General features: G+C 32.1%; 1 protein-coding gene across 12 annotated transcripts in view; it reads right to left on the bottom strand.

Annotated features, from left to right (window-relative positions):
- Positions 1-21791, bottom strand: part of DMD (dystrophin) — a 2277745-nt gene that overhangs the window by 1240638 nt on the left and 1015316 nt on the right. For all 12 annotated transcript variants that reach the window (XM_064364425.1, XM_064364424.1, XM_064364427.1 and 9 more), the window contains 4 exons: positions 16194-16316; positions 13734-13871; positions 10906-11058; positions 9860-10042 (listed from right to left, as the gene is read on the bottom strand). In XM_064364425.1, coding sequence (XP_064220495.1) covers positions 9860-10042; positions 10906-11058; positions 13734-13871; positions 16194-16316 — 597 coding nt within the window. The remainder of the gene's footprint in view (positions 1-9859; positions 10043-10905; positions 11059-13733; positions 13872-16193; positions 16317-21791) is intronic.

Genomic DNA, 21791 nt, shown 5'->3' with positions numbered 1-21791 from the left:
GGAAGAAACCAATGGAATAAAACAATATCACTATCAGTACCCCCACCACCAAAAAACAACATCAACAAAACTGTATTAATAAGCAAAACTAGCTCTTGATTCCGGAAACTTTGCCCCTCATTTTACGGGATCCTAGGAAAGCTGCTTGACAAATTTTCATCTTTTTAGGCTATTATAAGGACAATAGATATCCTTTGTAAAAGTTTAGTACTGCATACTTCATAATGCGAAATGAGTATAATATCATGCAAGAAAGATAACTGCTTTATCATTTATCATTTCCATTATGCTAAGAAAATTTTTAATCATTTCCATTATGCTAAGAAAAGGGATTGGAATATGGACATCCTATTAATGTCCATAGTCACAATGAGAAGAAACAAACTGTTCCAAAATAGTTCTATCAAATGTAGTAATTTTTCAAGGTTGTAGCATTCAGAGGAAGGTAATACTGACATTAGCAAACCAAGTTACTTCATCTGATGCCAAAAATGAGCTATATTTATTTTACTTTTATCAATAATATTATATGATAGTAAAACTGCAAATATCAATAATTTGCTTAATTTTGTATACTTCTATTAATGATTACTATAAAATTCTTAACATGCACAAGAAATTTCGTAAGTTTTCATTCTGAGCACTAACAGAATCTTAAAATGGCTTTAGTCATTATTGATTAATTACTTATTTTATGAATTAAACAAATACATATTGTGTACCTAGTCACTGTTTGGGGTGTTAAGGACACAGAAGTTGGAAAGCAAGTTTTTTTTTTTTTGCATTGTTTGATTGGAGCTCTACTTATAGGTAGGGAGCTACATAATCAAGAAGATAAATAGGGAAAATATTGAGAACTTGACTGGTAGAGCATCTTATTGAGAAAAATAAATGGGGAAAGAATGGATAAAAAGTGTGTGTGTGTGTGTGTGTGTGTGGTGTGCACACACATGAGACAGATTCAATGAGAAAAACACTTTCGAGTAGAGAAGTTAAGGCAGAAATGAAAAGAGCCACATGGATAAATGGGGGAGGATTATTTTGGGCAGAGGTAGCACAATGCAATGGGTGCATGTCAGATCTGTTCAAACAGCAGCAAAGGGGTCAATGTAGGTGGAGCAGAGGTACAGTGTTAAGGCCTGAGAGTTAAGAAGTGGGCCAACTGGGTCAGATATCCCTTGAAATTCATGAAGGGTTTTAGATTTCACTTTAAAATGGATGGGAATTCATTGAAGGGTTATGATCAGATTTAAATATGATTTATATTTTCAAATGTTGTCCCTGTTTATTGTGTAGAGAATAGGCTAAAGCAAGCAAGCGTAGATTTTTTTTTCCCTAAACATTTGAAAGGACAGTGCTGCCACTGCATTTGAGGGGAGAAGAGTAATTTGATTTTAATCAAGCCATGAGGCTGGATGAAAACAGCAAGGCATATATAGAATAAATAGAAGTGCAAGTGCCCAAGGACTGAGCACTGAGGCATTTCAGCATTAGAGAAGCAGGGACCTATGGAAACTCAGAAACAATACACAGAAAAGTAGGACATAAACTGGATGAAAAACTTAAATCAACCACCTTCTCAAGTTTCTTTTATGTCCAGTATTTTAGTTCTATTCTGTTTTTAATAGACACTTTTATATATAGTAAATGTTTAACACTTTTCCATTTTTTACCATTTTCTTTGCATATCATTGTTTTTTGCAACTTAAATCTTCCATCTCGAATCATTCTCCTGCTTAAAGACCAATCTTGACATCCTCTAATGAGAATTTTATGCTAGTAAACAGTTTCTGTGTGTCTGAAAAGATCTTTCAGTGTTATTCCTGAAAGAAAGTTTCTATCAGTACACAATTCTAGGTTCCTATGTGGATTTTCTTTCATTGTTTTTGAAAATATTATTCTACCATCTTCTGGCTTCTATTATCATTTATAAAACTGGTTGTCATTTTAAGTGTCATTACTTTCTAAGGAAATATAGCAGTATTTAAAATATCTCTGTTTTTTTGGATTTATCAGATTCATCATTTCACAATGATGATCTATACATATATTTCTTTTTTAAATTATCTTTTCTGCTTGAGATTTGCTCAATTTCTCAATCTGAATATTGTGATTTCTATTAATTTTTGAAAATCCTAAGCAATTATCACTACAGATATTGCCTTTTCTATAATGTTGGTAGGATTTATTTATTCACCTTTAGAAGCTGACGGAAGCCCTTAAAGTTGTAACTTTAAGCAGGGGTTTTATTTTCACCTCTATATTACATGTTATTGAAGGTCATATATGTTGTCCTAAAAGTCTTGAAAACTTCTTCCCAGCCATTAGGCTGTCAATCTGGGTTCAGTTTCACATAAGATGATGTGACCATTTACGGCACATAGAGAGAAAAGAGGTTCCACCATAGCTCAGTTATGTACTTAAAACTTTAAAAAAAATTACATTTTATTCAGAATTTCCACGCATTTGAAATTAGGGGTGTGGAATTAAGTCAGTCTGTCATCTTCCTTGAAGCTGATCCTCACTGAGTATGTTTCTGCTAAACAACCACTAAACTGATTATACTATACAACTAGACCCTAGAGCAAGAAAATTCTATAGAAATAGTAATAACCATTATGATCATCAACTATCTAGAAAAACATAAAATGTTATCTAACTTCTTTCTTAATCCTTGTGATATGTTAATTACAAAACTGAGCTGAGAGGAGAAAAATTCTACAAGCAGCTACATCCTGGTTCAACATTTCCCTTAACAACCATTATTAGTCTTTTATATTCACAATTCCGTTTACTAAAGAACATTGTTTCTAAATAAGAAAATCACTTATGTTCCCAAATTCTCCAAGGATGTTTCACTGGCAGCTGACAATCTTGGTTATTTCAAGGCAAAGAAGAAAATCTATGTGGCAATTATGCAAAGAAAATGTATTTCCCCTAATTTTATTCTCAAAATGAGTTGCTTTTATTACATGATGGGATACAATATAAAAAATGTGTAACTGAGTACTAAATCTAGGCTCAGACATTATTTTACATAAGGTGGTGGCAAACAGTTCTGTTATTACTTTTCTTGTACATCTCCAGTTAAATTTAAGGAAATCCCAAACAACTGAAGAATAATGATACAGTGATGATTTCCCCATTTGTTTTTCTGAAGAACATTTTTTCACCATCACTCAAACAGGAGACCTTTGATCAATCTGAAATGAAATTTCCCTTTTCTGCTGCAACTGTTCAGATGTGCAAGTCTGTAGAATCCACCCCCTTCATACAAAATCATAATCCCATTAGCATATCAAACACACCAGAAAGTTATGGAGTAAGGAAAGTTTGTTTCGACTACGGGTTTACCAAAATTGTTTAAACACGGAAACTTTTTCTTTTTTTAAAAATAACTCCCACCATATTTTGGAAAGAAGTGAGTTCAAGTTTGGTGTCTTCCATTTCTCAGATGTGTCCTTCGACAAATCTCTCAACCTAATTTATGCTAGTTTTTCCTACTGTAAAATGACAATGAAAATGAAACGTGAGAGTGTCATTACTGTGATCAAACTAGCTGCATGTGAAAACTCTTTGTGAATGTAAAATACTATTCAAACAACTTAAAAAAGTTAGTGGAAGAATATTCACAATATACACGTGTTTATTTTACAAATTTATTCACTTAAGGAATATTTCTTGTCTTTGAGATGGCATCTCGCTCTGTTGCCCAGGCTAGAGTGCAGTGGTGTGATCTCTGCTCACTGCAACCTCAGCCTCCCTGGTTCAATAGATCCTCATGCCTCAGCCTCTCGAGTAGCTGGGATTACAGGCATGTGTCATCACACTTGGCTAATTTATATATATATTTAGTAGAGACAGGGTTTCAACACGTTGGTCAGGCTGGTCTAGAACTCCTGACCTCAAGTGATCCACCTGCCTCGGGCTCCCAAAGCGCTGGGATTACAGGTGTGAGCCACTGTGCCCAGCCAAGGACTATTTTAAATACTACATTTCTTGTGGCATTTAAACCACAAACCATCAGCCTATCAGCCTTCCAAGAACATGTATATTTTGGAAATGTGTACTTTAATTTTGTTAAAATATCCTATTACAGTTACTCTGTTGTAGGACAAGCTATCCTTTGCAATACAATATTGTAACCCTCTTCATATTCACCCTTTACCACCTCACTGTTATGTTCCAGAAGCTTTGTCTTTCGTTAGTATATCTACTTCTAGAAGTAACTGTAATAGAAACTGATGTTCTGAACAGCAGTCTTAAACTCCCAATTTTCATATATAAGCATAGGGAACATAAAATATTTTTATAACAAAAAAATACTTATATTACATCCCGGTTTATACATCAAAGTGCTACTAAATATTAATTGCTCCTATGCAAAATTCTAGGTGAAGAATTTTCCATCAGAAAAAATATGCTCAAAGGTACTGATATGGAAATAAAATCGGTTGTGTTTAAGTACAGAAAATAAACCTTTAGGCCCCTATGTTAGCAGAAGAGCAAAAAGGGAGATAAAGTTTGAGAAACAGAAGTGATGGGCAGGGGCTAGCTACATCATGTAGCAGATCATAGGATTTCATTTAAAGAGTAATGGGCAGGAGGGGCCTGATATGATCTCATTAACACCTTAGAAGGAACCCTCTGCCTTCACCAGAGGGAATATACTGTAAGTGGGAAAAGACTGGAAGAAGAGGTTAGAAGCTATTGAAGTAATCCAGATGAGAGATAATAATGCTGTACATTAGCATTTCTATAACAGATACTGAAGAGTGATTTGATGAATTTTGCTGGTATATCCAACAAGAGTTGAAATAATTTACATGGTATTGTAAGAGAAAAGAATCGTGAAGGATGTCTAGGTTTATGACTTAAGTAAATGATAGTGCACTTTAATAACATCTGGAGATCTTGGTAGATGCCAATTAATGTAGATGAGGAGGTGGATCATTTATTTTTCACTTGGCTATTGCTCATTAGGCATCCAAGATAAGAGCTTGTTGAATATAAAATGTTAAACATCACGATCATATATTTGGTATTTGATGCCATAACATGTTCAGTGCAAGTGGAACTGTCATATTGATAAAGTGGACATTTCTTTTTTTCCTTCTATTAAGGTGGGCTTTTTTTTGTACTTTTTGCTCCTCTTGTTGGACAGGTGATGCATGTATGTATATTTAATAGGTTTAGCACTTTTTTGGTATCTAGAAACATTATAAGTGGTAATAATTTATATTGAACACATTAAGCACAAGCCTTGTATTTGTTGACATTATCAAGAATAAGTCTGACATTTGTAGAATCTTTCTTTGCATAGGAGCAGTCAGATTACTTCCACATTCTCCTAGTATTCTGTGTTTTCCTTGGTGGCAATGACCACATTTTAGAAGTTAATTATAAGCTTTTTTTAATAAATGTTCTTATTTACATAGAGAAAACAATTTTATACAGTTTTACATAGCTTTCTCCTTCCACTTTCCTTTTCTCTTACACAAGTATATTGCTTAGTAATTATTTTAGCAAAAATCTATCAGCAAGAAATTCTTACTTTTTGTGTATGTGAAGTAGTTGCGTGTCTGAAAATATTTTGCCTTAATTCTTGAATCATATTTTACCTGGTATTTGAAAACGTGCCTAGCATTTTAAAGATATTATTCCATTGTCTTCTAACATCTATTGTTGATGAAAAGTCTGCAGTCAATATTGTCATCCTGTAAGTGTTCTTTTGTCCTTAGTAACCTTTATGATACATTTTTGTTTACTGATGCTCTGAGTTTTATTCCGAGCTAGCTGGTAGACTTGTTTTTATTTTTACCACATTGGTTGACCTTTATTGAATTTGAGGATTCATTAAAATTTAAATTTATTCCATTTTATTAAATATCAGTCATTAATATAAAATATCATATCTTCCCCATAATCCTCATTTTTTTCAACCGGAAACTTCTTTCAGGCAGATATTTGAGTTACTTATTCTATTCCCGACATCCTCTACTACTTTCAGCAGAGCAAACGCTTCCCTGGTATCTTTCAATTATTATTTTTCTTTTATAATTAATCCACTATTTGAAAAGTTCAGTTTTGATTTCAGTAATTATATTTTCATTTCTAGACTTTGTTTTTTCAAATCTTCTTCTTTCCTTTGCATAATGGCCTATTCTTACTGGAAAAAAAGTCCATTTAATTTTTATTTTTGAACATTAAAAATTAATGTCCTTTGGTGATTGTCCCCTTATCTCTAAATTCTTCAGGTATACATTCTCCTTATAATATTTGGCATCTGATAACACTGATTATAAATTTTTTTCATAATAATCATAATTTTAGTTTGTAAGCTTATCTTCCTTAGGAGCTTCACATGAGCCTTGGGGATTGTGGTGGTATCTTCATTATACAATTGTGTGTTTGCAACTGCCTGGGCTCCCTGAGGTTATTTTCTAATTGCTACAATGAAGCATAAAAAAGTAGAAAAAATTGTCTACTATGGAGTTTCCAGTGCCTTTGTTTTTTAGATCAATCTGCCTTTAGGTAGAAGAATCCAGATAGATCTATGGGGCAGTTTATGAAAAATCATGCCCTTCCTTGACAGTCATCAGATTTGTGTGATATTTCCTGTGTTTATTCTGTGAATCTAGAATAAAGCATCTGCTTATATACTATGGAATCAAATTTGTAAATTTCACTTAATAAAATATCTGTTGTTAATATTTTAAACAAATGGTACATACCTGAACTTAATTCTCTTAATGACTTATAAAAATATTTTAAAAATTAAATATTATGTCTATTTTCCAATGTTAACATATATACAGAAAGGAGAGAAGAAAACTTTGATGCATTCAGCCTACATAACACAGCAGGTGTTTCAAAAATATTACCTTATGTAATCCTCACAAACATATTTGACTCCATTGTACAGATGGAGTAAATGAGACCCAAAGAGGTTTATCCATGATCATACAGCACTCAGACAAAATCACTGGGATTCATATTTAAGGCTGTATATCCAGTAGTTCATTTTACCAAATGACACTGCTGTGATAATACATCCTATAGGAATATTCCTTGTCCTCAGTTTACGGTCTGTGCTTGGTCTTAAATGAGAAGCCTGGTTTCTAAACCAACAGGAAATATATTAGAAATGTTTGGAATTCCTAAGGCAGGAGTTTCCTCATTGTGAGTATCTGGTAAAATTTTTACCTGCTTTCTCCCAGTCTTATGTCTCTTCTTTATTATCTCCAGGTTTGTCATGAGGACCATAATTTTCAGACACCCTCTCCTATGCTTTGGTTTGCATTCCTGTGTGGCTGGGTGTTACCTCTTGATTGTTCCCTCAAAGTCTCAGTCCTTTTCTGAGCTTTACTACTACCATATATAGCTCTGACATGGACAGAGTCCCCTAAATGCCTTAATTTTACACACTGTTTAGCACTTCCTTGAGTTTTTATCTGTGAAATAAGGAAATTTAATTTTTCATTTTGCAATCACTCAGCTCTCACATACTAAGCACTTTAAGAATACTGCTTACTATCTATTTCAAATTGTTCCTGTAGACATGAAAGATTAACTTTAAACCTAGAGTTTATAGTTAGAAAAAACAGAAAGGGAGAGTTGCAAAAATAAAAATGAAAGAATTAGAGAAGGAAAATACAGGGGGAGGTAAGAAATTTTAAGCTATGGCAAGTTGTGCTATGTCAGAATCATTGTAGTTATATTAAATACTACTTTTCATTAAGCCGCTTATTGTGACTACCTCAAATGACTCCAGTGCATAAGAATTGGGAAAGATAACTCTAATCAGTGGCCACAGTGAAATTAGTTTTAAAATGCATTAACAATTGGTAAAGTATAAAGATACATCTTGAATATTTCTACATCCATCTACCTACCTACCTACTTACCTACCTATATACCGACTTATCATCTATCAATCATCTTCAGTTCTAATTAAAATCCAATGCCAACTATAACTGTAATATTAAATTGATTATTCTTCATACAGATTGTGATTACTTTATTATCATGGATAATTAAAAGTTAACACATAAATTGCCCCCATCACATTCTGAATTTTGGATCTTTAAGATACAAAAATAAAGAAAAAATAGTTAAGAGGAAAATATATCCTAGAATTTTACTACATTTTAAAAAAATATTCTGGTTCACATATGCTTCCTTTATTTCACCAATCATTATTGTGTTGTACAAATATTTGTTGGAAGAGCCTGCTATGAATAGGGACACAATGGCATTTTAAGTAAGCAGTTTATGGAGATTTTTGATCCTGTGCCTATTTAGCTATAAAGCAGTAGTAACTTGATTAGTTTGTAACAAATTTTAAACTTGTATATTGGGTGTGTCAAGACATGGGGAAAATTGAAATGGAGAAATGAGTTAGTAGTCAGATAATTCAAAGCAAAGGACCTCCCCTTGAATGATCTATTAAATTGAGGTGAAACTATTTTACCAGAATTTTCTTTATGATTGCCTTAATCATTCACTTCATTTTGCATCTGCAGACACAGGCATGCTGTTAGTATAAGGCTGAGTTATTGAAACTTTATGTTCATAACATCTAATATGAAGGATAATAGGCTGAAACAATCAGGTGGAAATAGACTTCATATGCAATACGGTTTCAATATTGCTTATATTCTTCCAATTGCTCAGAATATTCAGCTGCTATTAAACTTTAAGGTATTTGATTTAACAGAAAACCGTGTATTTATGAATTTTCTTGAAGTATAAAAGGAAGTCACAATAATATGCAATGTATTTCCCTTATATGTTTATAAAATAAAGTTATGGTAATTGCCTCTGACATTTTTAAAATATACACCAAATTAAATGTAACTGACAATATCACAGAAGTAGTTCCCAAGAAATCTCACATATGGGTTGAACCCCATGCAATTGTTATTTACATAGGGCAAAATGGTTGAATAACTACTTTTTTCATATAATTCAACCTAACATAACTAAAAAGACTTATTTTCAAGACTTTGACATCCTGGTTTTATGAGGAGTCCTTTCTTGTATAATTACAGATGACGATCATTCCTCTCTATTTTACAAGAGTTAATAATAGGAACAAAAATGTGCCTGTTAGAAAACCTCTATGGTTTATAGCCTATTACAAATAAAGAACTAAGATCAAGTTAACAATTTTGAATTGCCTTTCTAAAGAGAGAATCAAACACTTTCCATTCAGTTGTTTGAAAGAAGAGCAGTCATTCCTTTTTGTTTTGGCTGGTAACATTTCAGTAATAACATTATTTGATAGTGTTCAATCTGCAATCAATTACCAACCATCTTACTAGGCATATAGTTCTTTCATGACCATTGTAACCCATTAAGTAGTTAAGCGAGGTGTGAGGACTAAGCTACTATTTCTTTAAGTCAATGAGATAATGGCTTATCCAGGTTGACATAAGATGTACCACAAAATATTTATTTCTTATCATGTATACATTAAGAAAGTAAAATCAGCATGGGATGATCTCAGGAAAGTAATACATATTTTTTGGATTAGACATTGAAGTAAAGTAAATGTATGATAAATTGACAAATTAACATTGCCAATGTTATGAATGATGTAGCAAAAAAAATTAAGATGTACTTTCATTTTTGATAAGGGGGTTTTCCTATTATCTGTTAATTTCTTGTGGCTCTAATCTGCAAAATTAAGTACTAGTGTTACAGAAGCCCAAAGTGAGGGAAAATACTCACTTTCAGAATGTACATTAGAAGTTTAAAATTGCACCCAGATTTTTTGTCTCTTTTTTATTAGTAGGCCTCTGTTAATAGAGTAGTAGTTGCAAACACATACGTGGGTTTGCCAGTAACAACTCACAATTTGTGCAAAGTTGAGTCTTCGAAACTGAGCAAATTTGCTCTCAATTTCCCGCCAGCGCTTGCTGAGCTGGATCTGAGTTGGCTCCACTGCCATTGCGGCCCCATCCTCAGACAAGCCCTCAGCTTGCCTACGTACTGCATTCAGCTCCTCTTTCTTCTTCTGCAATTCCCGATCAATTTCCTATTGAGCAAAACCAATACAGGGCCCAGGGCAGTTAGCTAACCACATCAACCGACTTGCAAGCAGCAAATACTTCTCTCAGAAATTTCAAAGGCTGTTGCCCCTTTATTGTCATCCTTGGAAATTTACAAATATGGAAGGTATGAATGTCATCCTCACTCAATAATCCAATATTATTGCAGTTATCATTTGAATGCTCGGTTTTAGATATTCTAATTAAGAAAATATTAAAATTGATCTAACATTCATTTTCTTTCTTCTAAATTCCTCTGGTGTCTTGGGATTTGAATCAATTTGGAGTGATTATTCATTATTTATTAGGGACCATCCATATAGAATATAATTTAGAGGGTAAGTGAATAAGTTATTTATTTCTTTTTAAAGGTTTGAGGAAATCAACAGAGAATGAAGCAAAATAAAAAGTATAAAATAATAACAGAAAAACATATTTAGACAATATGCAAGTAAATCTATAGAGATTTAACACTGATGTGTGAAGATGCTCTGATGAAATGAATGTGCTAACATGAGTAAGAAGTCGTCCATATACCGATAAGTCATTAGTTCATCTGGAACAAAGATACACAAAGTCAATTACAATTTTACCAGAAAACACATCACATTTCTTAAATCATTTTACATAGTCTAAAAGTAAAACATTTTATTCATTCAACATTATGTCAATTGAATAACACTTAATACAATACATTTACTGAAAACAACACACAATACAAGGAAATGCATCAAATCAAAAAGAACACTAATAGAAACAAGAACATCAACATTTTAAATATGATCTTCACAGGTTAAGTTAATTAAACTGTATAATAAAATCTGGTATTGACAGTCTAAAACAACATTACCTTTATTTTCCTTTCATCTCTGGGTTCAGGTAGGCTGGCTAATTTTTTTTCAATGTCATCCAAGCATTTCAGGAGATCATCAGCCTGCCTCTTGTACTGATACCACTGATGAGAAATTTCTAGAGCCTTTTTTCTTCTTTGAGACCTCAAATCCTGTTCATGGTGCAGATATTATTAAAATATCAATATATATGTATAGTGCACTTCTGGCTGTAGTAATTTATCAAAATAATTTGTGTCCCACATTTTTTCATAGAATTTAGGTTAAATTCACATTTAAATGCAAAATGCACCAAGACAAAAGTAAATTGTGTATTCATGAGGCAGAACCCATGTATAAGAACCTAAGAAAGCTAAATAACACACTTATTTTCTCTTAGCATGTTCAAACTTGCTTAAAAATCTTGTCACATTTAATTGACTCCTAATGAGCTAATTTTTGTGTAGTTTATGTGAAAGAGTTTAATGTACAAATGCAATTGACTTAACTAGATACAAACTCACAAACCTAGTCAATTTGTATTTGACTTAAAATAGGTTAAATTCTAAAATGTACATCTTTAGCCTTGGGCTTACCAACAAAACTTTATGTAGTCAAGCAACATACATTCATGTTTTTAGAAATGCCTATGTAAGAGTTTCATAGGCCAAAAATATTTTATGATTAGAAAGTCATTTTAGTTGTCTTATAAACTGTTCCAAGCTATATGTGCAGAAGAGTCACCATTGTTCACATATTTGTGAGCATAACTCATAATAAAATTATATGCTAGAAAAATGCTTCTCCTTCCAATGCTTCCTTAGTCAAATTTATCTTACTATACCAAATCATGCTCCAAATACAAAACAATTAACTATATGAAAAAAAGAAAACAGTAAGTACATGTTTTCAAATCAATGTGATGAGATAAATAAGAGTAACTAATTTAATAAATCACCAATGGGGAAAATCAATCATCATGCTCTTTACAAGCACATCCAATATCTTCTGTGATCAACAGAATTAGTCAAAATGCCATTTTATAATTAATGGGAACATAAACAAGCTCTGCATGCAGCTTTCATTTCTACAGAAAGTAGCAATTAGAGTTTTATTCACAGGTTTAACTCAAGCTAAAGAAGGTAATAAATATCAGAGAACTTCTTAAAATTTCATTGCATTAGAAAGTTTTGTCCTTCCCTAAAATACTTCATAAGGACTGGAACTGGAACTACTTGACAGGTTTAAAAAGTTATTGAATGTTGGTATAGACTGGTTTGGCAAGGAGAGTTGATGATTTTGATTAATCATTTATAGCATATATTTGCAAGAATCTACATTTCATTATCCAGTTTGTTTAAAATTGGGATTTCAAAATTGCTATATTTTGTTTTATGTTGAATTTTCAAAGCTCCTGAGAAGTTAGATCGAATGCTGCTTTTTTCAAAGGTAATAAGATACAGCCACGTGAATAAGAGTTGAGCCATGCTTTATTTGTGACACAACTCACATTTTTGCCAAGAGAAAGGGCTTGGTGGTCATAAATCTGAAACATCTTTTGTTTCCTAAGCACAAAGCGATGTATAATATGCAAAATATTTAGAGATGTCATGTAGATTTCTTTAGAGGAATGCCAGATAACCATTAAACACTGCTGTTCAGTAGGATGCATGCCATCACCTGACCAGTATGGATACTTCTGAAAGCCTGGTCACGGTTGGAAGGGTGTCAGTTACATAGCTTTCCAATTTTCTAGACACATTATGGTTTGCTTTTGCACTCCCTCGAGAACGAGGCCTTTTCAGTTTACTATATTTATCTGCAGTTTCCTTCAGAACACCTGCTGGCCAATTAGACTTTCCTTGTGGATTCCTTGCAGGTACAATACTGTATAATTACATTCTCAGCAGTGTTTATTTGGTTGACTATAGGGGAAAGGTTTTATTCTCTTATTTGCATGTAGAGAGCAGACCCCATCTACCTACTAGGTGGATCTACCTTCATAACTAAATAGCTCCAAAGAGTGATTTACAATGAAAAGCTCAGCAATTAACAGTATTAGAAAATCAGCCATGCATGCAAATAGTGATTATTGCAAAGCATATACAAAAAAAAGGGTTCTTTCACAAAACTTTCCACATGTCTAGTATCATCTCAATAACTTCCTAGATATTATCATGGAAAAATTAAGTTTATCCTGCTCTTCCTGCACAATCCAGATGAGACATGTGGGTACTTGAAGCCATACCCTACACTGCTCAATATGAAAGTAGCAGTTCTTATTCAAGGGCACTAAGATTGTTTTTGAGGAAATATAAATGAAATTCGACTTCTGTAGATAGTTAGTTGCAAAGAGTGACTTTCTTAAAGGCATAATAAAGTTTTAAAAATAAATAAATAAAAAGAATCTAGGGCTTAGTAAACAAGTCTCAGGTTACCAAAAATTCTGACCTAATACAAATAAAATAAATTAAGTAAAGGAAGCAGGAATAATGGATACATGTAAATTGGTTATTCTTGCAGTTAGGCAGGTTTTTTTTCAACATTAAAAAGTAGCTTATAAAAATAAAGCATATTAGAAAATTAAATGTATAAGTCCTACGAATGCATTTCCATCTTTCAAATACTACTTAAAAAATCTATCTTTAAAAAGCCATAATTTTTAAGCAACACATCTTTCACAATTAAACACCACTCAAAAATGTTAAATAAAGCACACACATTGAACAGAAAAAGTGAATTTCTGATGAGTAGGAGTCTTAAGCAGATTTTATTAATGCACAATATGTTTTACCCTATATATTAAAAAGAATACAGGCAAGGTATATTATAATTTTAGCTCTAATACCTTGAGAGCATTATGTTTTGTCTGTAACAGCTGCTGTTTTATCTTTATTTCCTCTCGCTTTCTCTCATCTGTGATTCTTTGTTGTAAGTTGTCTCCTCTTTGCAACAATTCTTTTACAGTACCCTCATTGTCTTCATTCTGATTAAAAACAACAAGTACAGTCTTCATTTTGGTTTTTAAAAAGCTGTACATTGTTAACAGAGATAATAAAACATGTTATTTAAACACACACAAAAAATTCAATTTAAAACTTTCATGGAATGTTATTATAAGATACTGTGCTCATAGCCTCTCTTTTATATTTTATACTTTCGGTTTTAGAATAAGTAAGTTTCCTGTCATCTAGTTCTAAAGAACACATTTTTATGGGCATGTGTAGAAAGGTGGGGGAGTGTAGTACCTCATAATATCAGACCAATCATGAATTGCTGTGAAAGTATTCTTTTGGCTTTGATTTTTAATGTAGTTCTAGAAATTAAAAAATTAGAGAAATGAACTAATCTTATCATTTATGTTAACTGATCCATAAAGAAATACAGATGCATATTAGTGACTGTGAGATAACAAATCTGAATATATTAACATACAACTACATGAAAACATTTTGTTTTAAATGTACACTAATTCCTATCTAGTAATTCCTACTTCATTTCTGAAAACTATATGCCAAATATTAGCAGAAATATCAGGATATTAGTAGAAATGATGTGTTAAATTATCATCAAATGATTTCTAAAATGTCATATATGCCTGTCAATTTTAAAAAAATACAATCAAATACATATTAAAATATGGATTAGAAAGTAGCTTTAAACATTTTCAATGGACATTTTGGTCCTTTAGACTACAGAAACAATATCTTAACTTTCTTGACATAGAAATAAAATATTTTGAATAAATGCCGGTCTAATATAGTTACATATATGACCATGTGATTTTTCACCTTTAGTTTTCTTTCAACTTAGACTGTGCAAACTTTCTATCAAGGTGTCTCACCATGTAATGGTACTCAAGGTACACTGATGAGATGAAGAAAACCAATAAGCAAATTTCAAAAGTCACATGTATTTGTATGTGTGTATTACTATTCATGGAATTAGATGTTATATATTTATATCTACAATGCATACTTAAATGTCAACACGCAACTCAGGACTTATTCATTTTATATAGGGGAAATGGGATTACTTTTGTCAGAGACTGGTCAATAAATAATCTGAAGAAATGTATAGCATCATATAGGCACATTATATACTTATAGTCTGTAAAAGACTTATTTTAAAATGTGTTTTAAAAGTCTCTAGCATTTTTTAGGGCTGAGGATAAAAACAAAAAATAAAAAAATAAAAAAAGCCAATTCACTTCTTTCCCTATACCAGTTGAGTGCTTTAGGGCAGAGTTGGTGGTCAGCCCAAGAGGTAAGCAGTACTTTTTTTCATCTCGGTGCCCTCTGGTTTCTTCTTTGACCTGAAGTAGACATTGTTGTAACTCAGCATCTTGGAAAGCCTCTTCTCGTCTTTCTTTCCACCAGCTGAGTTGACAAGGCCACTAAAACCCATACATGGGAGTATTGATTGAGGCAGCTCCAGGAAGTGGGAACTAATATTGGTAGGAATAGTTTTCCTATTGCTTCACATATTTATTACCTTAAATTTATATATTGCTTTCTGATGTCACTTTCAAGCATTGACTGAGAAGTCTCTAGCTCTGATAAATGTATAGGTTAAGAATGCCACAGAGGTGATGGCAGTGGAAGACGGAAAAAAAATTGTGAAAGAAGGGTGAAGAGAGAAAAAAAAGTCAGTAAATAAGGATGTGATATAAAAATATTCAAGCCAAAGAGAAATGTAGTAGATATTTTGAAATTAGTTGGGATTGAAGGAGAATAGTCTGAGATTGGGAATAGCCCACATGGTCATATTTCTTTACTCCCATGAAATAAGCAGCATGAATTTATACACATTTTAGACATATAATGTACTAACTAATCAATCATTTGGTAAAACAACTTTGTGGGAAATTGTAATAAATAATGTTCATATTATGCATTATTGCCTCTTCATTGAAATAAATGTTATACTACCAAAAACATTGCTGATACAAAATGTCAGTTATCTATTATAGTTGAGTATTTTATTAAATTTTTAGTTCATTTTAGGATTTGACTCTTTTTTCCAATTACATTTTGCCCTTGATAAGTTCAAAAGTAGGACAGGTCAAAAGAAAACTGCTGGGCTATTAGAAACCATAAGTGCTCCTACATTATCATACCATAGTAATTCAGCATTCGTAATAAAAGGTCAACAAGAATACTCTGCATTTATAAAAATCATTAGAATCATAAAATGTATAAGATGTGTTCTGAAAATTCAGTTGGAGACTTGAGTTATCTAATCTCCTTCCAAATATTTATTTATTTTCACTCCTAGTTCATTCACACTTTTATCACAACCAATTTACCATATCTTTATTGAAGTCTTCCTCTTTCAGATTCACCCCCTGCTGAATTTCAGCCTCCAGTGGTTCAAGCAATTTTTGTATATCTGAGTTAAACTGCTCCAATTCCTTCAAAGGAATGGAGGCCTAAAAAAAAAGATAGTGCTAATTTAAATCAAAATTACTTTTTATTAGAAACATAAACCAAAAGAAATACATTTATTCAACCTCCTGCCGCCAAACTAATCACATGCATTATGTTTCCATATTATGTTTTATGAAAGGTTTTGAAATACAACTGGAAAAGTACCTGGGGATGCAAATAAGAAGAAACATTTAACATCACCAGAGCCGAACATACATGCAAGATAGTACAATTCATCATGTGGTGATATCAACAACAGTCAATTTACATATACATTTGAATGGGCTAAATTTTAATATTCTAAAGTCAAATTTGATTGTATTTTAAGTATTCTGACATAAATACATTTGGGTGAATATGTCTTATCAGAAATTGCCTCATTCATCAAATAACAGTAACCTCAGGTAGAAATGTAGAATTGTCATCTTATCCTTAGAAAAACTACATGGCAATCTGCTCATATGTTTTAAATGACATTTTTAGCACAGCAAAATTGACAAGCACGCTCTCTTCTAAGACAAACAATGCCATTAGCTTGCCTTAGGAACAGTTCTGTTTGTTGGTGCAAATAAATTCAAATGAATGAACCCAATATATTTCACATAAAGAATCTATGCTTTTCAACCTTAGAAACATCAAAGTTTCTTTACTTTTGAATTGATAATGACCAGCCGAAACTTAAATCCCTTAATTTTCTAAACAAAACCCCTGAAAAGGAGTGATAAGTGAAAAGACATGGAAAATCAAATATATATTCAAAAAAGTAGGCAAGATTTAGTTATTAGATTAAAATTCTGTTAATACATGGATACTCTCTCGATCTTTATTCTGTATTTCTTTCCATTAAACACTAGAAAATATTTAATATGTGATAGCTTTGGCAAACCCATAAATGAAATACAGAAATCTGATTTCCTTTCAGAGCTAAAACTTTTTACTTTTGTAAAACCAATTCAGGAATAACCCCCTGTGTCTTATGCCAGGATGATTACATTCATCAAGTTTGGTCCCCACTTGATGAATGTACTTTCCCCAGTCAAATTCCCAGGCAGAGGTTGAATTTTTATTAGTTGGCAGCTTCTGGGGGACAATATGGATAAGGGTAAAGGAAAAACTAAATATCTAAAAGTAATCTGTTACTATTGAAGAAGTGAATAATCAAAAGCTATTCATGAGGACATGATTCTCATAAGCAGCAGGAATAACCACATATCTTCTAGGTACTTCTACACACCCCTGAAAGGATTTATGAGATAAATTTAAGACCTATTATGGTACCAGTTTTTAAATCCTAATGCTCATTTGCCATTTGAAATATTGTAAGAGTTACTTGAACCAGTATAGATTGGTACTACTATAAACATGGTTAAAGAATGTTCCAATTTCTGGATTAGCAACTACCGTACTTTAAAACATACATTATTTAGATGATGGTAAAAGTAAAAAGATTAACATCCTTTAGAATCATAACTATCCAATAACAATTTGGTGGTACTTTACGTTATTAAATGGTTGTTCACATTTGCTAATATTTAATGAGAGCAACTGTGTTCTATGTGATTTTGTGAATATATAATGATAAACACTTTAAAATAAATTGCATACTTGGATGTCAGAAGAACATAGGTCTATTTGCAGTCAGATTTACCTGTTTTATTCCAACTGCTGCTTTTCTAGCTCATCTCTCCATGAATTTAACTTCTATGAATTTAAGATAGAATTTTTTCTATAAATGTAATGATTTTATATCTTCCAAATCTTCACCCTAAGCTGTTGTCTCACTTTTGAATTCCCACCTAGACTCTCCAATAGCCAGCTGAATTTTCACTGCAAGTTTGACAAGTGTAGAATGGAGTTCATTATTTTTCTTCCAAACTACTTACAACCATAATCTCCCTAGTTCTGTTAATAGAAGACCATTTCTCTCAGTCATTCAGGCGTAAAATATGTCACGTTACTCTTGAACATTTCACTCTAATATAATAAATATCAAGTAAGTTTCAATTGACTTGCTATGATCCACTTGCTCTGTATTCCCAGAGACTCCATCTTTCCTGGTCCTCACACAAAACTAAAGCAATAAGCTTTGAACAGATGTAAAATCTCCTTTCAGCCAAACCAGTTGCAGCCTGTGCACAATGATCAGCTTAGTATGTTTCAAAAATCTTTCTTTCATTACGCTATTTATTTTCTGAGGAACCTTCTGCATCTACTGGGTAAAAATAAAGTCCAAACTCCACCATAACAGTGAGGGTTTCCCCTAATCTTGCCCCAAAGAATTTCCAGCCTTATTTAGGTGTTCCTAATATAGACCTTTTTTTGTAGGCCATTTGGTGATCTTCTGTTATGCCTCCCTCACGACCCTTAGAATGCTTTTCATCTTCTGGTGAAGAACATAAACTTCTGAATGAGAATGGATGGATTGAATCTGGGCTCTACCATTTACTAGCTGAGGGGACTTAGGCAAGTTATTTATCCTCATTAAGCCTTAGGTTCTTTATTTGTAACATGGAGATAAGATGAATTTCTACCTCACAGGGCTGTTACTAGGATCAAATATGTTAGAACGGTGTCTGGTATACAAGAAAAGCTTAATAAATGTTGGCTACTATTATTTTATCTCAAAATTTGATGCATTAATCTAATATAAATACATGCTCTATACATCTTGGATCTTATTTGTCTCCTCTCAAAATCCTACTCATCCATTGGCTCAGTTCAAGCCTCTCCTCCTGTGAAATCTATGGGTTTAAAGGATAAAATAAATGCTTATTGATATAATTAGTGTTTATTTTACCAAAGGATTTGACAAAATCATAAAACTGTAATGGTGAATGTGGAGGATTTTAGATTCCAGTTTGGTAAAGTTACATAATTCTGAAGAACAAAACTAATGATTAATTAATCTGCTGCAATGTAGAAAGTGGTCTCACAGCCTTGCATTTAGTTTGCTGTGTGCAGTTTCTTTTTAAATCAGGAATTATTTGGAGACACAAAAGGCATACAACAGATATAGTAAGTGGGATGTGTTCCCTACACATCCCATGGAGATGAGCTTCTCATGTTCAACCTAGAGTCATTCCTGGTACATAGTAAATGTTCTTAAGTATACAATTCCTGAAAAAATAAGTGAACAAATGACTAATAATTGAGAGGCAAAATAGACATTTCAATGAGTTTTTTTTTAATGACATGAAATTTTAAATAACACAATTTCTATGTAGAAATTTCAAAAGACCTGACTGGATAGCATTATATGAGTACATATGTTAACTGCTGCCCAAATGCTAAGCAACATGATACCACCAGGTAAACACAAAGAAGGGGGAAGATGTAAAAAGAGTTTTAGCAGACACTACCAAGAAATGAGTAACTAATTATTCAGACAAGATAATGGAAAATTGGACTTCTTCAGTTCAATGTGTAGGGTCTAGATTTTCCAATAAAAGACTACTCTGAATTTTGTTAAAAAATTATGAAGATTAAACATTTGAGTGCTTTTATTTTGTGTAGTTTCAAAGTAAATAACTAGAGTCAGTGGGCAGAAATTATTTGGAGCCTAAACTTTTAGGTTTATCTAAAAACATCTGGTCAGGATTACAATTTATTAAAAACACTGATTTTGAAGTAATACTACATGTTCATAAGCAGAGGCTAGATGATGATGTATTCAGTCACATTTCAGAAACAAGATCCTTTTCACATGGACATTTTCTTAAAATTTTATAACCTTACAGAAAGTTCTCATCTCTAAATTCAAGTAGAATTTTATAGTAGTGCAGCCGAATAGAAATATAATACAAGCCATATAAATAATTTTAAATATTCTACCTGCCATAGTAAAAAATAAAACAGATAAAATTAATTTTAATGATTTTGTTACACTGAGCTGTCCAAAATATTATCATATAAACTCATAATCAATATAAAAATATGAATGAAATATTTTACATTCACTTTTTTATACTATCTTCAAAACCCACACATATTTTACACTTATTTATACATCTTAACTTGGAGTAGCCACATTTCTAAAGCTCAGTGGTTACATGTGGTTCATGACCACTTTATTCGGCAGTATAGGTCTATATTAACTAGTATAATCATAACATTGAAAAGAACCAATAGCTCATTATTACTTTTAATAAAATAGTGAGGTTTTATTTAATAACTTTTGGTGAATTTGGAATATTCTTACAATGTCAGACTTACTGTCTCGCATTATGTTTTCTGAGTGAAATTTTCAGGCAGTCCTCGGGGTACAGGAAAACCTATAGGAGTAGGATTGACCCCTTGTTTATGTGTATCTTAGGTTGTGTTGCACTAATTTCTTAGAGACTTCAATATAATATTATTTGGCTTTCAGGGATATATGCTTTGTCTCTCTAAATAAATTTTCAGTCCTTAAAGTTGGGAATATGTCTTATACTAGTCTGTGTTTTCCACTGAAAACATTGCCTTTTATTTTATACAGAAAAGGTGCTTATTACATTTATCAGTAGTTTTAGAACTACTAATATATTAATTTAATTAACCAGTGACCAATTTTATAACCAAAATAAGTTATCAAAGCAATTATTTTAGTTGGGTTATTGGCAGGATAGCACCAGCCATTTGACATTAATATGATTAACGGTCTTTGGACAGAAAGAGTTGAAAAAATTCATTGCTTTTCTTAAGAGTTCACTAGTTCACCATTAAGTTATACCAGTTCCAAAATAGAAAACACTTTCCCATCCAAACAAAATTTTACACATCATTCCTTGGTTTTCACTGTCTTTGTAACTTGGAATTCTTATTTAACTTTATAAAGGAAATATATAAAAAGAATGTGTCTATAATTTAATAGCTCATTCTTGACTCACCAAATTTTAAAACACAAAGTATATCATGCCTGCTTTTTAATTCAGAATTATGATACATTGTCTAAAGCAGTTGAAAGCAATAACTGATAAATCATCGTAATTATTGGGTAAATTACCTGTAATGACTTTAAAGAAAATAGAAGATCACAAAAGAACTAGAATCACAATTAAATCACACAATGTTAGACAGTGCAGACAAGATAGGTTTTAGATACATAGAAAATAATCAAACAAAAGTTATAATATTGTAGGAGAAAGTATATACCAAGCATAGGTTTTAGACACTTTAAGTTTTTACTTACCTTTTCATTTTAAGAGCTTTAGCATGACTGTGCAGTCATACAAAATACATATAAATTAGAACACAGGGAAGTTTAATAAATGGATAAATGGACACATAAAGAAGAGACAGAGAAACTGAGAAAGACAACACTTTGTTTTCCTTGATTTTTTTAATGTTTCAAATTGCTTAACAACTATTAATTGTGCTTTGTTGGATTATTTAAGGATTAATGAAATTTAAGGCTTTGTTGAAGTTTTGGCATTAAAGTTGACTTTTATAACAAGTTAACAAAGAGTAACAGACTGAAGAAAAGCAAGATCAATTACAAA

The sequence above is a fragment of the Aotus nancymaae genome, unplaced genomic scaffold, assembly GCF_030222135.1.
Source record: "Aotus nancymaae isolate 86718 unplaced genomic scaffold, 86718_ANA_hifiasm-v0.15.2.pri h1tg000058l, whole genome shotgun sequence".
Lineage (NCBI taxonomy): Eukaryota > Metazoa > Chordata > Mammalia > Primates > Aotidae > Aotus > Aotus nancymaae.
This window is presented reverse-complemented; position numbering and strand designations above follow the sequence as displayed.